Source organism: Lycium ferocissimum, chromosome 9, assembly GCF_029784015.1.
Source record: "Lycium ferocissimum isolate CSIRO_LF1 chromosome 9, AGI_CSIRO_Lferr_CH_V1, whole genome shotgun sequence".
NCBI lineage: Eukaryota > Viridiplantae > Streptophyta > Magnoliopsida > Solanales > Solanaceae > Lycium > Lycium ferocissimum.
The window spans coordinates 52,497,552-52,520,310 of record NC_081350.1 but is presented as its reverse complement, the minus strand read 5'-3'; the positions used below and the strand labels follow the sequence as shown (position 1 = coordinate 52,520,310).

Genomic DNA, 22,759 nt, shown 5'->3' with positions numbered 1-22,759 from the left:
TTAAGTTAAATCGGGTAATTAATGGTGAAATTGGGGATTCTATCAACTGAGGGGTATATTTGTGTACTTTCTTAACAGAAGGGGTATATTTATCTACTTTGACTAACGGAAAGGGTATATTTATCTACTTTGACTAACGGAGGGTATATTTAACTATTAAACTAAAGTAGAGGGATATATTTGACCATTTTCCCTTAAATTTATCATTAAATTTTGCTACGTATGATTTAAGTTATCCTCTAATTGAAGGCCAATTAGAAGTCAACGGCCACAACACGGTTTCTACCGGCGGGTAAAAGCCTATTTGATCAAACTTTATAAATTTGCTTATTTTTAAGAGATAAGGGTTAAAAAGACACGCTAACTATCACTTTCTTTTGAGTTTCATACCTAAACCATCAGAAGGTTGAGAAAACTACCTAAACTATCACTATCTAGTTTGCAAAACACACCTGAACTAAATGTGTGAACTCATTCTCGAAAAGGCAAGGTTCTAAATTTTCTCAAAAAATTGTCCACATGGCATAAGTAATGCTATGGTGGCACCTACATGGAAATTAAAAAAATAATATTTTTTTAATTAAAAAAACTGTATATTTTTTTTTTAAAAAATAAATAAATCTGGATTTAAAAAAAATATCAAAAAGTTTAGAAAATCAGAAAAAAATTATTTAAAAAATGGAAAATTTGATTTTAAAAAAAAAATTGCGAAAACTAAATAATCAGTTTTCTTATTATTATTTTAAAAAAATAACTTTTCCATTTTTTTTTATTTTCTATAATTTTTGATATTTTTTTACAAAAATTATTATTTTTTAGTCTGTCTTTTAAAACAATTTTTTTTTTAATTTCCATGTAGGTGCCATTGTGACATTATTTATCCACGTGGACAACACTTGGCAACATTTTTATATAAAATGGAGAGTATAGATCATATGCCATTCAAGAATAATTTGAGGTGTGTTTTGCAAACTATACAGTGATAGTTTAGGTAGTTTTCTCAACCTTGTGATAGTTTATGTATAGAGCTAAAAAAAAAGTGATAGTTGGGGTGTGTTTTTGACCCTTATCTATATTTTAATAGAACCTTTTTGTCAAAAGTGATTTAAAAAGTACTTTTGGAGATTAACAATTTCTGTCTTAATGGGTTTCAAAATCGCTTTTGCCAATATTTTAAAAGTGTTTCCCGGGAAAGTTACTTTTTTTATTTTTCAAAAAAAAACAGCTTTTACTAGTACTGAAAAGTACTATATTTTCCAAAAAGTTTGGTCAAACACATCAATTTCTAATTTTTTTTTGAAAAAATTAAGCATTTTTAACAACATCAACATACCCTGTATATTTTCACAAAGTGGGGTTTGGGTAGGGCAGAGTGTACGCAGACCTTACTCCTATCTTGGGAGGTAGGGAGGCTATATAGACCTTCGGCTCAAGAAAAGGCATTTCAAAAAGGATAGATAAGAATTAACAGAAGTAAAGAAATCATTGCAAAATACAATAAAAGCATAACAAAGCATGATGTAAAAAGAAACAGTTACGATAGCAAACTACTATGATAATCGACGTACCAGAGATAACAGATAGTGATAGAAATTGAGAGGCAATAAGCTACCAGGATAGTGCTACGCCTACTAGTATAGAAGGATCCGCAAACCAATGCTCTACTACCTATTAACCTTCTACCTTAATCCGTGTCCTCCACAGCCTTTTATTTAAGGTCATGTCCTCGGTGAGTTGCAACACTTCCATGTCCTGTCTAATCACTTCTCTCCAATATTTCTTCGGACTACCTCTGCCTCTCCTAAAACCATCCATAGCCAACCTGTAACACCTTGGCACTGGGGCCTCTGTACCTCTCCTCTGCACATGCCCGAACCATCTCAACCTCGCTTCCCGCATCTTGTCCTCCACCGACTCCCACCTTATCCCGAATGACTTCATTTCTAATCCTATCCTTCCTAGTATGCCCACACATCCATCGCAACATCCTCATTTCCGCAACCTTCATCTTCTGGACGTGAGATTTCTTGATTGACCAACATTCTGTCCCATACAACATAGTTGGTCTAACCACCACTTTATAGAATTTACCTTTAAGTTTTGGTGGCACCTTCTTATCACACAAGACTCTGGGAATGAGCCTTCATTTCATCCACCCTGCCCCAATACGGTGTGTGACATCATCATCAATTTCCCATTTCCTTGGATAATGGATTCAAGATACTCAAAACTTCCTCTCTTTTGGATAGCCTGTGTCTCAAGCCTCACTTCCACGCCCACCTCATGCGCTATGTCACTGAACTTGAGCTCCAAGTATTCGATTTTATTCCTGCTCAACTTGAATCCTTTGGACTCCATGGTTTGTCTCTAAATCTCCAGCTTAGCGTTAACTCCTCTGCGGGTCTTCTCAATCAGAACTATGTCGTCCGTAAATAACATACACCATGGCACCTCACCTTGGATTTTTTGCGTCACTTCATCCATCACCAAGACAAATAAAAATGGGCTAAGAACTGATTCTTGGCGCAACCCCATCATAATTGAGAAGTGCTCCGAGTCTCCTCCCGGTGTCCTTACGTGAGTCTTGGCTCCATCGTACATGTCCTTGATTACCCTAGTGTATGCCACTGGTACATTTTAGCCTCCAAACAACTCCATAGCACCTCCCTTGGGACTTTGTCATAAGCCTCTTCTAGATCGATGAAGACCATGTGAAGGTCCTTTTTCCTCTCCCTGTACTGCTCTACCAGCCTCTCCTAACAAGATGAATGGCTTATGTAACTGAGCGTCCTAACATGAATCCGAACTGGTTCTCAAAAATAGACACTCTCCTCCTCACCCGAAACTCCACCACACTCCACCACAACTCCACCATTCTCTCCCCTACTCCCAGCTTTAAAAATAAGCATTTTTAACTTTACACAAAAATGGGCCAAACAGTCCATAAATCTTTAATGGTGATAGATTACTTAATCTTGAATGGTACAAGTACAAATTTGACCCCTTTCGCTTTTTCAAAATTCTCCCTCAAAATTAGAAACAAGCATGGCCCAAGAGAAATTACTAGTTACAGGCAATTTGCAGGATTGCTCTTCGCTAAGGGTGGTCTTTAATTTTTGTCCCTCAAATTGGTGGTCTTTAACTTTTTCTCTTAAGGCGCAAATTCTGCCTTTGCATGATCAGTTTTGCAAATTCTGTCCATGCAAATTGGTCTTACGACAGAATTTGCATGGCCAGAATTGCATATTCCGCCTTGCGATTTTTTTTTTTTTTTAATTGAGCTGGGATTCGAACAAAGAACCTCGAAGTGTTAGACGAAGAGCAAAACTTAAAGACCACTACTATGAAGGGCCAAAATTAAAGACCACCCTAAATGAAGGTTAATCCGCGCAAAAGAAAGGATTATTTACTCCTATAATGAAGTTGAAGAGCGTGACTTGGAGAAAAAGCAAAATAGGGAACGTTCTCTTCTGTATGGGATACGTGGTTTTGGGCACTTCCACTCAACCCAAATCAACAGATGTACTCACCATGTCGGTTACATGCTGTGAGGACTTAAGGTATTTTTCCCACCTTAGTTTTGAGTTTAACTTTCTTCCCCAAACACGTTTTTCTTCCCCGCTCTTCTTCTTCTTCTTCAACCTTTTACTCCTAAAACTCTTGTGAAACCTCTATAATAGGAAGTTACCAAGCATGATTGAATAAGGAACATCAAGGTTTTTCATTTATATATCTTTGTGAAACTACAGCTTTAAAAGAATGATTATTGGTTTGGAATCAGCAAAAATATCAATTGTATGAAGACTTATATGTGGTTGATACATTTCCCGATTTCCGTCCCTTATTCTACAATCTCGGTCATTCTCAACATGGTGCAACCATGGAAGAACCAAAGTTAATTACAGGGCTTGTTTTCCTCCCTCTATTAGCTAAATGTTGTTATATTAGAGAAGCATCGATTGTGTTTAGTCAGTGCTTCATTTGTATAAAGTTAGAAGCAAGAAGTAGATGCTTGTTCCACATTAAGAGTTGTAGCGGTCACTAGATTCGCTTTTTGTGTAGTCTTAAGTTAAACTACCCCTATTTCTTTAAAGGCTACTAAAAAAGATGGCAATTTTAATACAAAAAGTTACACCGTGTTGATCGCCGTCACTCCTTCTTTATTTGTTGGAAGAGGTTTTTTACCAATTTAGATTTCACGTCCTCTCCAAGTTCTTCTAGTGATATCATACAAAAATAAGAAAGTTTGTCACACTTAACTCTAGCAACGAATATAATCTTTCCACCATACATCGTATTTTCAAGTATTGCCAGTTTTTCCTTTCATTTCAATTAGGTTCCCATAATGTTTGTTTTTGTTGTGATGTAAATTTACCGTAATGTAATGGTTGTGAAATTTTCAGTTTTGACATCAAATGCAATTATATTTTTGCTTGTGTTCGACACCATTTAACAAAATAAATAACTTCATTAATGCAAACTCTCCCCTCTCGATAAAACTCGATTGGGAATGCTTTCAATCTTCTTCCATGGCTCTTCTATGCCTAAACTGAAGACCCAGTTTCTTGAAGGGCCTATTCAAAATTCATGTCTCGTGAAAGAATTTTATAAACCTTTTCTTCTGATTCATAACCTAATGAATATTGACACAGACCACGATTATCTAGATAGGGAAAATCTTGCTTTTCCAGTACGAAAATTGCAAACGACAACACTCCAGAAATAGAACAAACCATTAACACACTCCACCAAGTAAGTCTTTGAATTACGAGTCCATCAAAGTAATACGATCCTCAATATGAAGAAGGAAGGTTTTTCCATCTTCATTTTGCTCACTAGTGTATGACAGAAGTCCCTTTTGGCAAAAGACGTCCTTTTCGCGCACACAATTTGGTTTGAGTCCTAGATTGACATAAACGACTGTCCATGGATCTAATTCAGATACAAGGAAGAAAACTTAGAGATGCATTTAAAATGCATTAAGAATTTGATAGGAAGCCATGAGAATATATTAAAGATTATTTTTTGAGAATTGATGGTAATTTTTTTCCACCCTGACTTAATGTTCTTGTAGAGGGCGGTTCCATTTGAACCAAGATGAAAGATTTCGAGGGTTATGAATGATATATAGTGCGATACATTTGTTGTAGTCGTGGCCACTCTTTCTAATGTTTGGCAAACCCTTTTTCCAGTGTAAATATATAGGGCAATAGTCCTTTCTACTTTCCTTTTCCAATTAAAACTTTCTAGTTTCCTTATGGGAATCTACCCAATACGTTCATGTTTTTTTTTTTTCCTAATTTTGGAAAAAATATATTCTGAAGAGTTCTAACATCAACCTTAACTTATGTAACTATATTAAGGTAAAAATTTCATGATTAGGAGCCAGGAACGGAACTCGAAGTGTACTACTAAACTAATAGGGACAACAGAATTAAACTTTCCACACTTTTATTAGGTATCATAAAATATCAAGCTATATAAAAACATTGGAAAAAAAAAAAAAAACCAAATAAACAAAGAAGCAAGAAAAGGAAAATAAAAAGAGCACCAGACCAAAATACCGTTGCAGTTTAAACTTGTTGACGAGTTTTTTTCAATGGGAAGAGGCTTTCTACCCAGCTATAAATGCCCACAAGCATACGTCCTTCTTCATGAATTCCCCGGATTTCACACTCTTTCCAACTTTTTCTTGTGATATCATAAGAGAAATAAGAGTATTTATCGTATTTCACTTTAACAACGAATATAATCCCCTCATCATACGTTAGAGACTTTATAATGCACTTTACCTTCTTAACAAAGGGAAAGCCAATAATAATATGTCTCTCCCATTTTTCATGTTGACTCTTTTCTAAAATCCACAAAGTAATTTCTCCGTTAATAGTCGTATTTTCGAGGACGGCTAATTTTCCTTTCATATCTACTAAGTTATAATGATATTTGTAGCGATGCAAATCTTTCCACAGGTCAATAGTCCTGAAACTTTCAGTTTTCAGATCAAAGGCAAGTATATTTTGCTTGTGGTTTTGACCATTCAACATATAAATAACTCCATTAAAGCAAACTCTTTCCGCTCGATAAAACTCAAGAACAATTTCAATCTCCTTCCATGATCCCTCCGTGCCTAAAGTAAAAATCCAATTTCTTGCTATTGCTTTTAAACTCCCTCTCAAAAATTCAATTTTCGTGAAAAGAACTTTATAAATCTTTTCTTCGGGTTCAAAACCTAATGAGTAGTGACACGGAAAAAGATTGCCTATGCAGGGTAGAATTCTTGTTTCTCTTGTACTGGGATTGCAAATTATAGCAAGTTGATCCTCAGCCCTCCAGAAGCAGAACACACCATTAACACACTCCACAAAGTTTCGCTGCCTATAAATAACATCGTAAAGCCCTTCAAAATAATCCTCAATATGTAGAAGGGAGGATTTTCCATCGTCGCTTTGCTCCATAGGGTAAAAAAATTCCCTTCTTCCAGAAGGATTCGTTTTATGGGCAAGCAATTTTGTTCGATTCCTGGAGTGGCAATGATGAATATGCATGAAAAGTGAATCCGATATGAGGGAGTTAAATTTTTTTGAAATGCATTTGAAACGCATTAAGGACTTGACAGGAAGCCATGAGAATATATCAAAAATTATTTCTTGGGGAATTGATGATTTTTTCAGGGAAGACCTCACACGAGAGACGTTTGTTGTCATGGCCATGCCTTGCTAATGTTTGGCAAACCCTTCTTCCAGTGTAAATATATAGGGCAATACTTTTTGCTTTTCCTATTAACACTTGAAAACTTTAATACTTAACTTAGAGTTCGAATGGGAATTTACCCCAAAAATAATATTCCGAAAAAATAAACCTTGTTTTGGTGAATGTATTAAGGATATTTTTTTTTCCATCGCTGACTGTAGTGGAACCAGAGGTGCAACACTAATAGGTAACCTTTGGCACTAGTAATCGCTTAAGCATGCATGAACACTTTTGGTCCTTTAATTTTGCCAAAAGTTAACACTTTTGGTCCTTTAATTGTGACAAAAGTTAACGCTTTTAGTATCTACTATCAAAGATTTACTGAACTTTGTTTGTTAGAATTGATGGAACAATGCAACAAAAGATTTAATCATAAACACCAAGAAAGTCCCATCAAATTCTAAAATATCCCTCAAAAGAGAAACTGCATTGGATCTAATTTGGTTTAGTTTTGTGGGTCACGGGTCGAGTTAAAAGAGCGGATACGGGTAATCTCAATTGAAATTGGGTGGATTTGGGTTTCAGTTAAATGAGGATATTCTTGATAACTTTAGTAACGGGAGGGGCAAAAATAGCCCCAACATGTAAAGGATGATAAAACTGACCCATAACTGAAAGTAGAGGGATATTTTTACCCTTTTCTCATATAAAAACCTTCACTAGACACTAAAAAGTAGTTGAAATTACACTTCAAGCGGCTGCACCAAACTGTAAAGATAAATAAAAACAACAGAAATCACAAAAATTGTACCTCTAAATGTGAGTTCTTGCTAATTTTTTTTATCGTCAATAAATATTTAACTGAGACTAAGAATGGTAACTTTTGACAAACTTAAAGAATCAAAACTATTTCGTACATTATTTAAAAGACTAGTTTGAACCTATCTTCAAACATAAGGGACCATTTTTGTCATTTCCTCCAAATTTTGACCCCTTTTCCTTTTCAAAATTATCCCTAAAATTGTTGGTTGCTCGTGCAATTTCCCACCAAACGTTACAGATAAATACCTGAAAACAAATCCTTTATTAAAGAGGGTTCAAAAATGCCATTCTCAACTAACTCGTTATCCTAATTAGTGTACCCGAACCCGTATTTGAATCATGGCTCCAAGATACTGGTTATCTCGAAATCCTTGATCTTCGAACCACCGATCTCCACCGCCACTTCTCCTCCACTGCAACCACGACAACCGCCACGTCATTCTTTGACGCTGCTGTAACTAGCTCTGCTGCCAGCTCAGCAGTTTCGATTTCGAATGGCGTTTTTGTTTTGATATTTTCGCGTATTAAAACGTCATTGTGGCTATTTGCGCTTAATTCGTTTGCAAATTTTTATGTCTAATGATTTCAGGTGATACACCAAAATTTGAAATAAAATGACATAAATGGTCCTTTATATTTGGCGGTATGTTCAATATAATCCCTTAAGTATGCATGAACATTTCTAGTCCTTTAATTTTGCCAAAAGTTAACACGTTTAGTATCTATCAAAGATTCACTGAACTTTGTTTTTTTTTTTTTTTTTTTTTTTTTTAACGGAACAATGTAACAAAAGATATAATCATAAACACCAAGAAAGTCCCATTTCTGAAATATGCAAAACTTTTTTTAAAAAATAGCTAAAATGATACCTAAAGAGGTTGCACCAAACGGTAAAAATAAATAAAAATTCACAAAAATTATACTTCTAAAATGTGAGTTCCTGTTCTCGTCAATAAATATTTAACTTAGATTAAAAATGTTAACTTTTAACAAATTTAAAGTAAAGAATATTTAAGAGACTAGTTTAAACCTATCCTCAAACATAAGGGACCATTTTTGTCATCTCCTCCAAATTTTTGACCCCTTCCCCTTTTCAAAATTCGTTCTACAGATAAGTAAATACCTGAAACACAAAAAAAATCCCTTATTAAAGAGGGGTTCAAAAATGGCATTCTCAGCCAACCCGTTATCTCTAAGTGTACCCGAACCCGTATTCGAATCCTGGCTCCGAGATACAGGTTACCTTGAAATTCTCGATCAACGCACCACCGATCTCCACCGTCACTCCTCCAACACAGCCTCCGTCAACGCCACTGCCACGTCATCCTCCGACGGTGCTGGTGTAACTAACTCTGCTGCCAGCTCAGCAGTTTCAATTTCGAATGGAGTATTTGTTCTGATTTTTACGCGTATTGGAACGTTGTTGTCGCTTTTTACGCTTAATCCGTTTGCCAAACTCAGGTATCAATAATTGTTTCACATATTGGAACGTTATTGTTCGCTATTTATGCTTAATCCGTTTGCGAAACTTAGGTCTGATGATTTTTCTGGTGATACTCCATCGTGGACGGGAGGATTGGTCGGGTCGTTGGATTCATATTCGTTTCCTTCGTCGAATTCTCAGGCGAGGCTTAGAGTTCATGAGAATGTGAAACGCTATGCGCGAAATTATGCGTCTCTGTTCGTGCTCTTCTTTGCTTGCTCTCTGTAAGCTCTCTCTCTCTCTATATATATATATATATATGTGCACATAGAGAAGCACATTATGTATGTATGTGTGTGTGTGTGTGTGTGTGTGTCGTACTATGTAAACATGTATACGGACATTGACATTATGTATATATGTATGTGTGAGTGTGTGTGTTTGTGTGTCTGCGAACTATGTAAACATGTATACGGACATTGACATGTATCTGTATAGGTGATTGTAATTTGTACTATTGATAGATGTATGTATGTATGTATGTATGTGTGTGGATCTGCATATTATATAGGCTCAAAAATGCGCAAAAATATAATTATTTCTAAAATAAACCAAATCCCTCAAGTAAAAATTAAATCCAGGTATATTTCATTCGGAAGACCTGCCTAACTACGGCAAGTTTACATTTCATTCTTTAATTTTGAACACATGATAGAAGTGTAAAAAAGTTGAGGTTAAAGAATGAACTTGACTATTGAGCACTTTCGGTATAAAAAAATGTGCAAATTTGATGTTCTCAAACATCCATTACATAGATAAATTAACCACTTAAACTATGTTACCTCCTTTAATTATACAAATTTCAAAGTCTGCGTGTTCTCAAACGTCCATTACATAGATAAATTAACCACTTAAAGCATGTTACCTCCCAAGAAACCTCAAGCATGTTGATGTGTATAATTAAAGGAGATGATATATTTGAATTTGTTGATTTATCTACATAATGGGTACGCGGAAAAAAAATCCAAAGTGTCTAATAGGAACACTTTATCATTTGTTCAATTGGAAAAAATCGTAGTTTGAGTGTCTAAATGAAATTTGCTGGCAAGTTTGAGTGGTTGTTGATGTATTAAGCCTACTATACAAACATGTATATGGACGTTGACATGTATCTGTATAGTAGTACATGCCATTGTACTCAGAGAGACTCAGAGGCGAAGCCAGAATTTGGAACTTGTGGGTTCGAGGTTCTAATATTTTATAGTTGCTGGGTTCTAAATTAATAATTTGTACATATCTAACAAAAAATTTAATACAAATATATGGTTCGGACCAAAGTTACTGGGTTCGGCCGAACCCAGGGCTAGCTCCACCCCTGATTGTACTTTGTACTATTGATAACGATTAAAATTTGAGCTTGTGCAATAATTTGATTGGTTAGCTGTGTTTTAAGCATGATCTGCCGTGAAATTGTATGAACAGGACCGGAATGGAGTGGAATGAATATAGAGAATTCATATAACCGACTCCAACTAGTTTAAGATTGAGTTATTATTTGGTTGATTGATTGTTGAGTTTTGTGTGAGAAACTTTGAGGTTTTTAGGCTTTGAGAGCTAAATGAGGCTTGTTGGGAGGACAGTGGATTTGGATAGTACTTAAGTTATAAAACATTCCGTACTTAATTCTCTTCCTTTCACGAGAATATATATATATATATATATATATATTTGTATTTGCATGATATATAGACATTGATATGTATTATGTGCCAAATGCACTTTGGAAGCTTGGGTTTTGGAAAGGACGATGTTTCAGTTTCTGATTGATCTGTTCAAGTTCTTTAGATTTCAGAATACTTGTTAAATCTAAAAGATGCTAAGGGCTTGGAGATTTGAAGACAATACTGGGTCTGGATTTAGCAACATTATGTAGCTGAAGGATTTCAATTTCAGTTGCTTGATTTTTGTGCGATTTGGTTGCTTTGGTATTGATTGCATTTTGGTAAATTTGGGTAACAGGTACCAAAAGCTGCTTGCCCTTGTAGGGTTGATATCATGTTTGGCACTTTGGGATGTGTTAAAGTTATGTGGAGACCGTTGGGGATTAGAGCAGCGTCCAGTTATCAAACAAAGCTTGATTCGCATTGCTCAGTGTGGTGAGTCAATATTCTTCACCACCCCCCCCCCCCCCAAACCCAAAAAAAAGAAGAAAATAAACAAACATAAAGTAAAGATACCTGGGGTGCTACTCTCTTAAATGGTTCAGGTCCTCCTATCTGTGTATATTGGTGATGGATAATATGATCATAGCTTTGACTGTTTTATGATTTTGCCATTTGATTTATCCTATGTGTTCATTGTAAGAGTGAACACCAGGAAACAGCAATCGACTGATCCTGATCTTTAAGCTTCTCGTCAACCGTTGGAATATTGTCCATATGAGTGTTCCTTCTCAGTTCTCACAAATGGCACTCTGCACTCCTTTAGATTGGAAGCACTTATGCCAACTTTTCGTCGAGGCATAGAGTTTGCGTTCATACCAAATGGAGACACTTAATAGCAGAACACATGGAACTTTTTGTTTTTTGATAATCGTGGTGTCCAGGCCAGCTTGCGCGCACCTCGACTAATTTCACAGTATACCTGCCACCTCCCATCAACAACAAATATCAGATAACTTTGTCCACCAAGGCTAGATGGGAAAAAATCACCTAGTGTTTTTGCCTCTGCTGGGATTTGAACTTGAGACCTCATGGTGCTCAATCCACTTCATTGACTACTAGGCCACACCCTTGGTGCAGGACACATGTAACTTAAGAAGCATTCATATCTATATTACACTTCAGATGGGATCTTTATGTTATAAGATCAAAAGAAACTAAAGGGAACATTTGGGCTGGCGCCTGGCAGTTTCCAAATCCAATTTTACTCCACATCCTCATTTGTTCTAAATATATTTTTTCCGACATTGGGATACGTTCATTGTGTCCTAAAAGTCCTGCTCCTCTTTTGCTTTCTTGATTATCTGATCTATTGGATCACTAGCCATCCATCCAGTTTGAGACCAAATGTATCTTCTTTCTTCCTATTGCAAACTAGATATTAGAACATCAAGAAAGGAGTTTCGGACCGCTTATCAGTTGCAATGTATGCAGATTCATGTAATGGATTAAAGAAAAACATTGCCAAGCAATTGCTTATAGAACTACATACTCAGGACTATTCAAAACCATCATATGCCAGTCTGTTGAGGTGTTGGATGACCACATGTTTCTAGGTTACTGGTGTTCAGACACATTGGATTTGCAATGGATGCTCTTAAGACGTTTCACCAAGATTACTGAAGATCAGGATTAAGGACAAATGATCTAACCAATAAGCTAAAGTATATAATGAGTTGGTACTACAAAATAGATGCAGCTGTGAGGAATTACCAACAAATTGATCAAGGGGAGCAGGGGTTTATGGTTTGACTATGTTCTTCCCCAATTTATCCTTTTATTTGAATTTTTTGCAAGTACGTTAATTTAAGTTTTGGGTGGGAGTGGGGGTGGGGGTGGGTGGTGGGGGGGTGGATTCTATTAACAATTAAATAACAACAACATACCCAGTATATTCCCACAAGTGGGGTGCACGCAGACCTTCCCCCTACCTTTGTGCGGTATAGAGGTTTCCGATAGACCCTCGGCTCAAGAAAATCATTTTTTAGAAAATGGTTTGAAAGAGATGCAAGAGTAAAATGCTAAGATGAAAATATTGAAGAAAGAAAAGTATTGACAATACAAATATTAAGGATAACCGAAGTAAAAGAGACAACAATAGTAATAAAGTGAAGCATAACATAATGCTAGCATAATAGTAATAATAGTAATAATACTGGTTAGACAGATGCTCCTGACTAGGACCCTGCTCTACTAATATGAAGAGAAAACACTCTACTACTTACTAACTGTCTACCCTAATTCTCGACCTCTATACTTTCCTATCTAGGGTCATGTCCTCGGTGATTTGCAGATGTGTCATGTCCTATCCAATCACCTCTCCCCAACCAACCTCTCACATCTCTCACTGGAGCATCTGTGCTCCTCCTCTTCACATACCCGAACCATCTCAGCCTTGCATCTTGCAAGAGTCAATATAGTGAATACATAAAAAAAGGCAGCCGGTGCACTAAGCTCCAGCTATGCGCGGGATCCGAGGAAGGGCCGGATCACAAGGGTCTATTGTACGCAGCCTTACCTTGCATATCTGCAAGAGGTTGTCTTCACGGCTTGAACCCTTGACCTCCAAGTCACATGACAACAACTTTACCGGTTACGCCAAGACTCCCTTTCACTACAGTGAATACATATTTTGTTAAATCTGTTTCTTCATCATTAGCAAAGAATATCATGTCACGATCTCAACTTTTTTGTTCAAACTTCCACAAGTTCTCAAAATGATAGAACTAGTTAGTACAACAAGGCCCCCCAACCCAAAAAAAAAAAAAAAAAAAAAAACAATTTGGAGAAAAACTGAGATTTGGATGGTGTGGGGATGATGAGGAAGGAACTGTGTCTTTTACTCAAAGTATTTTAAATAGGCAAAATATGGTAGAAACAACTTATGCTTTAGTCCACAGATATAGTAGTTTCGATGGGCCGGAAAGGTGGGGAATATAACCAGAAAAGGGGTTAAGAAAAGGAAAATAACCCAAAAAAAAAGAGGGGGGAAGTAGAAATGGAAGGCTTATGATCTCTCCATTTCGTCCTTTGTAGTACCTGCACTTGTCTTTTACTCTATATTGTGAAAAAAGCAAAATATGATGGAAATAGCTTTAAATGGTTTAGCCTCAGCCAGATTAATGTTGATGAACCTAAAAGCGAAAAACAGTGGGAAAAGATTTTATTCTGGGAAGCCTTTTGGTGAGAAATTAATAGAAGAGGGAAAAGTAAAAAGGGAAGGTTTATAAACCTCTCCATATCATCTTTGTAGGAAACTCTAGTACCAGCAAAGGTAACGATATATTGGTATCTCTTCTCCACATCATCTTTACCAGCAAAGTTAACGATATATTGGTATCACTTCTCCATATCATCTTTCGTAGTACCTGAAAAGTTAACGATATATTGATCTCTTACTAAGAACGTGAAGGATGCTTTTGTGATAGAAAAAGTTAATGGGCTGAAGTTTCCTGTCCCTTAGCACGATCTTTGAACCAAACATAATTTATGAGATCTGTGCTACCTCGTTATTTACCTATCCACCAAAGAACAAAAAGAGGTGAATGCTACATATCTGCCTTCTCGTTCTCAGTATTGCTAGAGGTCATTTTTTCATAACTTAAAGCGATGAGGTGATGTGAAGGTCGGGATTATGACTTCATAGTTGAAATATGCTTCTGATAAGCGTCTACTTCAAATAGTGAAATACAAAGTAATTTGGCGGAAGGTTGTTGATTAAAGAATCTGACTTAAAAGGATCAGAATAAAAAAGGGGGAAAAGTGGGGAAGACAGGGTTTCTTTTGGCTGCTGGGATGCTAGGACTACTCTACATGTATGTTTCAGCATTCTTTCTATAGTCATCGCCTTATTCCACTTCTTGAGTTTATAATCTTGAGTATATAATACTTATTTTTTAACAGACTTCTTTTGTTTTTTCTTCAAATGATGATCCTCTTTTCTTCTTCTAGTATGTGAGTCCTCCTCCTGTTCTATTTCTTTTGACCATGGGTTTCTTTCGACTTCTCTTCTACTCTCTTATTAGAGTTTCTACAAACTAAATATGAAGCTAAATGCTGTACATTTTTTATTTTTATTTTTTAAAATTATTTTTTATTACATAGGGGGTAGGGGAAGGGAAAATGGGGGAGGAGATTACAATGTGGGGATTTGAACCCTCACCAACAAGGTGAAAGTTTAGGTAACCAACTGAACTACTAGATCCCTACGCTAAATGCTGTACATTAATTATGTTTTATGGTTGATTATGTGAAACTGAAAAATGGAATTGTAGGTATGTTTTTGGGGTTTTGTTGAAATTAAATTTTAAGATGTTCAATTTGTATATTGTTAGATTAGTATTTCTGATATTAGATGTTGAAATAAGTAATTTCCATTGCAGGTTTTAATTTCATATATGCTAGATCATTTTGTCTTTGGTTATTGTACACTTTATTTCCAAGAAGAGGTGCACATTGAGTCTCGATTCACACTTTCTATTTAAAGCCTAATGTCCTTGTTGCTGTTTTTGTGTTTCTAGTTTTTAGAGACGCTTCTCAGTCTTTTCAAATGTATATTCGCCGGTTTTCGTTTCCCTAGATAATTTCAAGCACTCATTTGTTTTGGCAAGCAGAACATTTCTGATACTGTATAAATTTGAGAACTGAGTCAGCCTATCTTGTACAGCAACTGCAGTTATTCTATTCTGTACCAACGTTCAAATGGCTCTCATCTCAGCTATTGCGGTCAGTTATGCAGGTGGGTTATTTTTCGTGCTCAATTTGTTACTTACTCTTTATCTTTGTTTTATTCCTAATATTTAGAGCTTATGGCTAATCGATGCACTTGCAGTGATGATTCTGCATGCCTCATTTAGGAAGCTGACCCCCTCGAAACAGTCAACTTCAAAAGATGGAAACAGGAGGATTCTTAGAAATGGATGAGTGGTTATATTGTCAAATCATATAATCACAGACTCACAGTCGTAGCTCGGAGAGAAGGTAAACTATGTTTACTAGCTAGCATAGGAGTCTTGGTTCATGAGCACATTTGAAACTGAGAAAATTCTTCTAGTCACATTGTAAGAAAAGGTTATTTCTTTTAATTCAAATTTAGGTTGTATATGTGTATAAAAATAATACAATGGGGGAAAAAAAGACTATATAGATGGCCGTAGAACCTAAAGAGAATTAGCATGGACCAAATCTGGCGTACGTTCCTGCGACCCCCTGGACTTGCACCATAATTTGTTGGCTATCCAAGGACATAGTGCTTTGGATGATTTCTAAACTTCTACTCACCCAAAAATTGGATGAAATTACTATCCTCTTCTTGTTTATGAAAGATCTGGTAATCCAAAATTTTTGTTTCTTCTTGGTTCAACTGCAACCTTCTGGAAGAGAGAATTTGTCAAATGAATGTTTCAAGCCACACATTATCATGAAGATTAAAGATTCCTCCCACTTAAAAACTACTATGTTTCCGAACTCGTGCAAGTGTGAAAATTAAAGACTTCCATTCAAAAACCATACCTCAACTCGTATGGATTGGCCAATTTTTATTTTTTTTTTGCCGGATTGCCTCCCATCGTTGGGCGTTACTTGGGCCATTAGGGCATGATGACATCATCTCACTTTATTTTGGCTTATCACCGGCAGTACTGCTACAACAACAACATACTCCGTATGATCCCACAAAATGGGGCCCGAAGGTAGATGAGAGCCAGACACAAGACAACAACAACATATCCAAGATGATCCCACAAAAGAGGCCCTATAGCAGAGATACGTACATGATTTTTTACCCCCGGTGACGGGGGAGGTATTGTGTTGTTTCGATAGACCTTGGTAATAAAAGCAATTCAAAGAATTCGAAAGGAAATAACAAAAAATGAAGAGTCCATAGCAAAATACTATATAAAGTATGACAAGCGGTCCGAAAAAAGAATAATAACTACAATAAAATAATATGCTAAGTGAATAATAAGAGACAATAGATGGTAACCTAAATCGACGGATAAGGAACTATAGGAGAAATACTACGACTACTAGTAAGAAAGGATAAATAAGGCGTCGCTTTACTATCTACTAATTTTCTACCTTAATTCGTATCCTCTACACTCTCCTATCTACGCGTCGTTCTACACAGAATCGTTGGCTACGTTGTTCATTTAATCATCTCTGTCCTCAATACCTCTTCGGCCTTCCTCTACTTCTCTTAAAGCCATTCATAGCCAATATCTTGCACCTCCGCACTGAGAGTCCAGCATCTCCTCTTCACATGTCCGAATTACCGGCATGGCTGTTCATGATTTCAAACTCAACGATAATAATTGATCAACACGAGAGTTGTGCTGGTTGAGAGACTTAACCCACAACCTTACAACACAAATTGATAATAGCCACGCACCATCTGTGCATGTGTCTCCGAAGGCATTCCTCTCTTTCGGAGGATTTACAGCATGAAGCCCTGTTTATAATTAGGTTCTTTACTTTGCATCGCATTAATTCACATGCTTTATCTCTTGTGCGGGCCTGCCAATGTCTTTGAGTTTCATTCTTATTCGATGCAACCAATGAAGTAATTCATATTGTATCAGATCCGTGATACAATCCATCTTTACTTTACTTTACTTTTCATTTTTTGGTATGCCCAACTTAGCTAATTGGAGAATAAGCTTCTAGAGCGTATGACGAAAAGAAGTTGGCATTGGGATGATCTCAAACCGATTCATAGTTGGGTACTACTCGCCCTACCCATAAATGCAGGTAGTTCAGACAAACCAAAATATAATGTTATAAACTTGACACCGCTAAAGCTTTGTTATTTTACTAAACGAATTAGTTGTAACTCATTTGTTTATCATTGACTGAATGAATGTCTTCCCTTGACATGCCATAATTAATACAAACGTTGTCTTTGCACATAAACAAAATGAGCTAATATGTTATCCCCTAACCACCACCCCCGCCCCCCCCCCGCATAAATACCCCCTGCCCCGAACCGGTGCTTGATAAAACCGAACCCCCCCCCCCCCCGCCCTTTCCCTAATTTCCACTTAATATAGTTTACGAATCAACTAATAAGGACTAAGTCATTAATTAGCCGCCCATATTGACTCCCACTCATGGAAATGTCTAGAGATATCGAGTCATTGTAGTGCAGTACAACTGATATGATTGCGTAAATATTTTATATTTTTTTAAAATCTTAGGGGATATAAATGAAGAAAGTTTTTTTTTACACTGTATATAATTTGGGCCTGTTTGGCCATGACAATTTTTCAAGTTTTTCCGAAATTTTTTTCACTTTATTTGAAAATCAGTGTTTAGCTATGAAAATTTCAAATACAATTTCATTTGAAATTTGAAAAACACTAAAAAACTTGTTTTCACTTTCATTACATTTAAACAATCAAATATTCTTTTCACAAATTATAACTAAACACAACTCCAACTTCAAAATTTCAAATAAAGTGAATAATTTTTTGTTTTCATGGCCAAACGCCTACTTAATATGTGATTGCAAGTTAATTATATAATTTTTTCCAAGTGAATATATTTATTGTACATACATTTATTTGCAAATTGCAACTATAGTATTAGTGTGATTTTTCGAGTCCGCAACTTAAATGACCCCAAAAGTGGGATTTTGATCCAAAATAACCTACAAAAAAAAAAAAAAGTTACAAAAGTGCCTTTTGCGCACAAAATTAGTGCTAATGTGGTTAACTATGGTACGCTACCTATCGCGCACTAATTTTTTTTGCGCAATACAAAGGTTAGTTTTATTTTCCCCACACTTTATATAATTTCAAAGTTTTGAAATTCACGTTTTTTTTCATATTTTCACCAAAAATTAGTCATGTCTCAAAACTCCGAAATATCAATATTTTTTTTATAGAATTTGATATATTTTTTTGCGAACAATAATGTAGGCTTAATACATCAAGTATACCTTAACGTTTGGATCGTCGTTTTAGGGAGAGAGTGCAAGTTTTGATTTAAACTTGTTATCGTTAGGTTTAAGTATTTTATTTTATAAGGTTTTATTTGCTTTTATTAGTTACAAGCGCATTACTTTATTTCGAATACGTCTAGATTTTTTCATAATTAAAAAACGTAATTGAAAAAACGATAATAACCGATTTAAGATAACTAATTATCATTAAGAAAATAATACCAAAAAAAAAAAAAATTATTAACATAAAATGAACAATTTATTTACATATACACAATCTCTAATGGTGTACGGTGGAGTGTCCAACCCCAGGCAAAAAATCCCCACCACCCTCACACATTCATCTCCATCCCCTTTCTTCTCCTCTTACTATCACCGAACCGATCATCCTTCCTTCACTTCCTTGCGCCCTTGATCATAATATGCTTCATTGGGGTTTACGGCGCATATTGACTCCTAACTCATCAAAGATCAAGAATCGGTCCATAGGAGATAACCCGAAATAACATATAAATAATTAGTATTAATTTTAATTTAGATTTAATTAATATATTATCTTTTGGTAAAAAATCAAACTTAGGGGATATCAAATGCTCCCGAGAAGTTTTTTTACACTGTATCGGCTAATTTGGCCTGTTTGGCCATGACAATTTTTCAAGTTTTAGCCGGAAGATTAAGAAATGGTGAATTATATAATTTGCAAATAATGTATTTTAATTTGTTAAAATAATTATTTAAACATTTAAATCTTCGGTCTCCGAAAAACTTGCTTTACGAATTTCATACTCCTACATTTAAACAATCAAATATTCTTTTCACAAATTATAACCAAACACAACTCCATCTTCAACTCCAACTTCAAAATTTCAAATAAAGTGAATAATTTTTGGTTTTCATGGCCAAACGCCTACTTAATATGTGATTGCAAGTTAGCATATAATTTTTTCCGAGTGAATATATTTATCGTACACACATTTATTTGCACCCTTTTTGTCACTCAGTATTAGTGTGATTTTTCGCCCCACCCCTCTCGACAACCCCTTCGTCACCAAATGACCCCAAAAGATCACGACCATTTGATCCAAAATCTCTCCGAAAAAAAAAGTTGCCGCACGCCACCATCGATAGCCTCAAAATTAGTGCCGCAAATCCCGAAGTTAACCATGACCATACGGTCCATGCCTATTGCGCACTAATTTCCGTACGATCCGCAGTCGCATTTAGTTTCTTATTTTCCTACACTTTATAACTAAAGTTTTAAAATGTCAGACTGTTTTTTCATATTTTGACCAAAGACTTACCAATGTCTCAAAACGGTCCGAAATATCGCATATTTTTTATAGGACGACATATTTTCGCCAACCGAGCCGCGCGTACGAACATGTAATGTAGGAGTCGTATATCCGACCGCTGGGCCGATACCCGATCCCAACGTTTGGATCATCGCTCCGCATAAAGGCCGAGTAGTGAGCGCGCCCGTCGCTCAAGTTTTGGTGGTCGTGCTTCCAAAGAACCGAAGTATATTTACGCCCGAACCGTTTCGTAAGACGCGGCGAGGCGCGCGCGATCCTCAACGATATTCATATGTATCAACCCGACACTCGCGATTCCACACGGGCTTTCGCCATACAAAAATTTACAATCGATCCAAAATCTTATCATACGGCCTCCATATAAAAAACTGTAAAAAAAAATGAATTAGTAAACAATTTAAAAAAAAAAAAAAAAAAAAGATAATACTGTAAAATCAAAAGAACTTACCATGTCCGCCGTCATACGATCTAGCTGATCCCCAACAAGTCCGCCGGTGCGTATACACATCTCAAATTACGCTTTTCCTCATCTCTCGCTCAGGCATTCATCTCAAAGAATCCCTGGGCCGAGGTCGCGTTCTTACTACGGCCGAAAACGCCTCATCCTAGACACACTCATATCTGAAAGGGTCATTAAAAAAATGTTTTGTTAGTCGTCGTTTCAAAAAGCTATATTTAGAATAAAATTACACACACTTAAATATATTACCTGGAGAAGCGCGTGAAATCCAGAGACATCCCTATGGACGCCCATAGACGCTCTTCATAATGCTCGATACAGGTAAGCCGTTAACGGCGGCGCCCGGCCTATAACATCCCAACTCGCCCGGCATCCTAGTATTAAATACTTTAAGCTCACATGGGAACCCGATGTGTTCGGAAACAGGATGCCCCCGAATATGATGAGTAAGTACAGACGGGCACGACGATCAACATCTACCTGAGGTGTGCCGTCTGTAATAGGGTGCTCGATGTCTAAGAGGCGTAAGTGAATACAGAGGGCAACCATCGACATCCGAGTCTGTCCCCATATCTCACCCTTCTATAATCAGTGAGCCTAGTCAACTCCTTCCGATACGACGGCGGCGGCTGATGCTCCTCAATGTATAACGGGCGTCTATCTACCTGTAGTCCATACATGACCTCAACATCCTGAAGCCTAATAGTGGCCTCACTAGTGCAGAGATGAAATATGTGGGTCTCCGGTCGCTATTGCTCAACCTTGGCCGTCACAAGAGCCCTATCATGTTATACCCGACCAGCAACGACGCAATGGTAGATACCGCCCCGATAAAGTATATTTTTTTGTTTAAATAATTGACGCGAGGACGCGGGGCCGAGCCCCCTGCGCATTTCACGCATGTTCCACCCCGGGGGACAACAACGTACCGGAATCTATCACCTCATCCCATAATACTCGGTGTCACACCCTATTTCTTCGTTAAGCGTGACGGGCACCCGACCCTTATTTAAAATGGTAGCGAACCCGCTAACTCACATAATACTCACGCGTCACGCTCGGCTTTCAAATCGTGACACAAATACATAACGAAAATTTTTCGAAGAATAATGTGCTTTTTCCTTTCTCGAATCAAATAAAATCGTAACATATGAAACTTGTAATATAATGCATAATAATATATCGACATAGCCGATTACATACCGTACGTCTTATACCCACGACATCGCCTCGCAAAGTTCTAACGTACTCGTATACCATGACACAAATATCCCCCGACTCGGTTACTCCGAAGATACGCGAGCTCGACCATCCGTACCGGAACATTTTCTACTAATATCTTCGCTCACGGGTGTACCGCGCGACACGAAACGCCCGAAGAAAGGGGGTCAAGACGGGATACGTACCGAGTATGTAAAGCATGGAATACGAGAAACGAGATCATAACCGAAATAGAGTACGAAAATGTGCGTAATAGTCGAATACCGAAGTACATGCATTTGTAATACAAATAGTGCCTAAGAGGCTGAATACGGAGATATAATAATCGAATGCTCAAAATACTTAGCTTTATTTTGAAAAACATTTGTCTCATACGTGTATATAATAACTTATCACGATGGCGACATTAACCGTGCGGATTCGCCTAAACCAATGCGGGATTCGCCTAAACCAAAGAAGTAACGTGCCTCGCCACCGGGTTTGCCCCACTATCGGGTTTGCCCACCACCGGCTCCGAAACCAACGTATCATATTTCCGAATACATGTATATATATATCACGTAACGTGTCCGGCCCTCCAATGAGGGACTCGTAAATGTAATCATATCATCACATCGTACGTAATCATCATATTATCATATCATCGATTTATAATCATCATGTTACCGTATCATGAACGTATTTATTAAATTATCGCATCATCACATTATCAAATCATCATGTCATCGCATCATCGATTATCATACATATACCCTATGCGGCCCGTAATAGACCCTACGGGACGAACGTGGTCGCCCCTCCGCTCGGGGCGCCACAACTCATCATCACTTCGAAGTTTTCAGATCTCTCGCATCTCCGTCACACATCATATCATATAACCACGTGCCACTGTGCCAAAAGGGCTCGGCGTGCGGTCGTACACATCATAACACCATAATATTAGTCGCTCATCATACTTCGAAGCTCATCATACTTCGCATCGCGCGCACGATATGTCCCGCCCGGACTTATTCCCACAAGAAGTAACAATAATACGCACGGAGTAATCGTGGGATCTATATGCATTCACAACATTTGTACAGACTTAACAGAATAATCAAACAAATTATCATTTACAAGCCAATAGTATTAGTCATGTCAAATCTCTTCCGGATGTTATTCGGAAACACA

The 22,759-nt window shown here is 36.9% G+C and overlaps 1 protein-coding gene and 1 long non-coding RNA gene across 2 annotated transcripts; one reads left to right on the top strand and one right to left on the bottom strand.

Annotated features, from left to right (window-relative positions):
- Positions 1–7,358: 7,358 nt before the first annotated feature.
- Positions 7,359–8,951, bottom strand: LOC132031258 (uncharacterized). Its single transcript, XR_009408214.1, has 2 exons — positions 8,809–8,951; positions 7,359–7,914 (listed from the first exon to the last, which is right to left on the bottom strand). It is a non-coding gene; the product is annotated as an uncharacterized LOC132031258 (long non-coding RNA).
- On the top strand, positions 8,577–15,962 carry LOC132031257 (PRA1 family protein H). Its single transcript, XM_059421148.1, has 5 exons — positions 8,577–8,973; positions 9,046–9,219; positions 10,955–11,091; positions 15,323–15,394; positions 15,488–15,962. Exons 1-5 carry the CDS (start codon positions 8,678–8,680, stop codon positions 15,577–15,579), a joined length of 771 nt encoding a protein of 256 aa, XP_059277131.1. The 5' UTR covers positions 8,577–8,677; the 3' UTR covers positions 15,580–15,962.
- Positions 15,963–22,759: the final 6,797 nt, after the last annotated feature.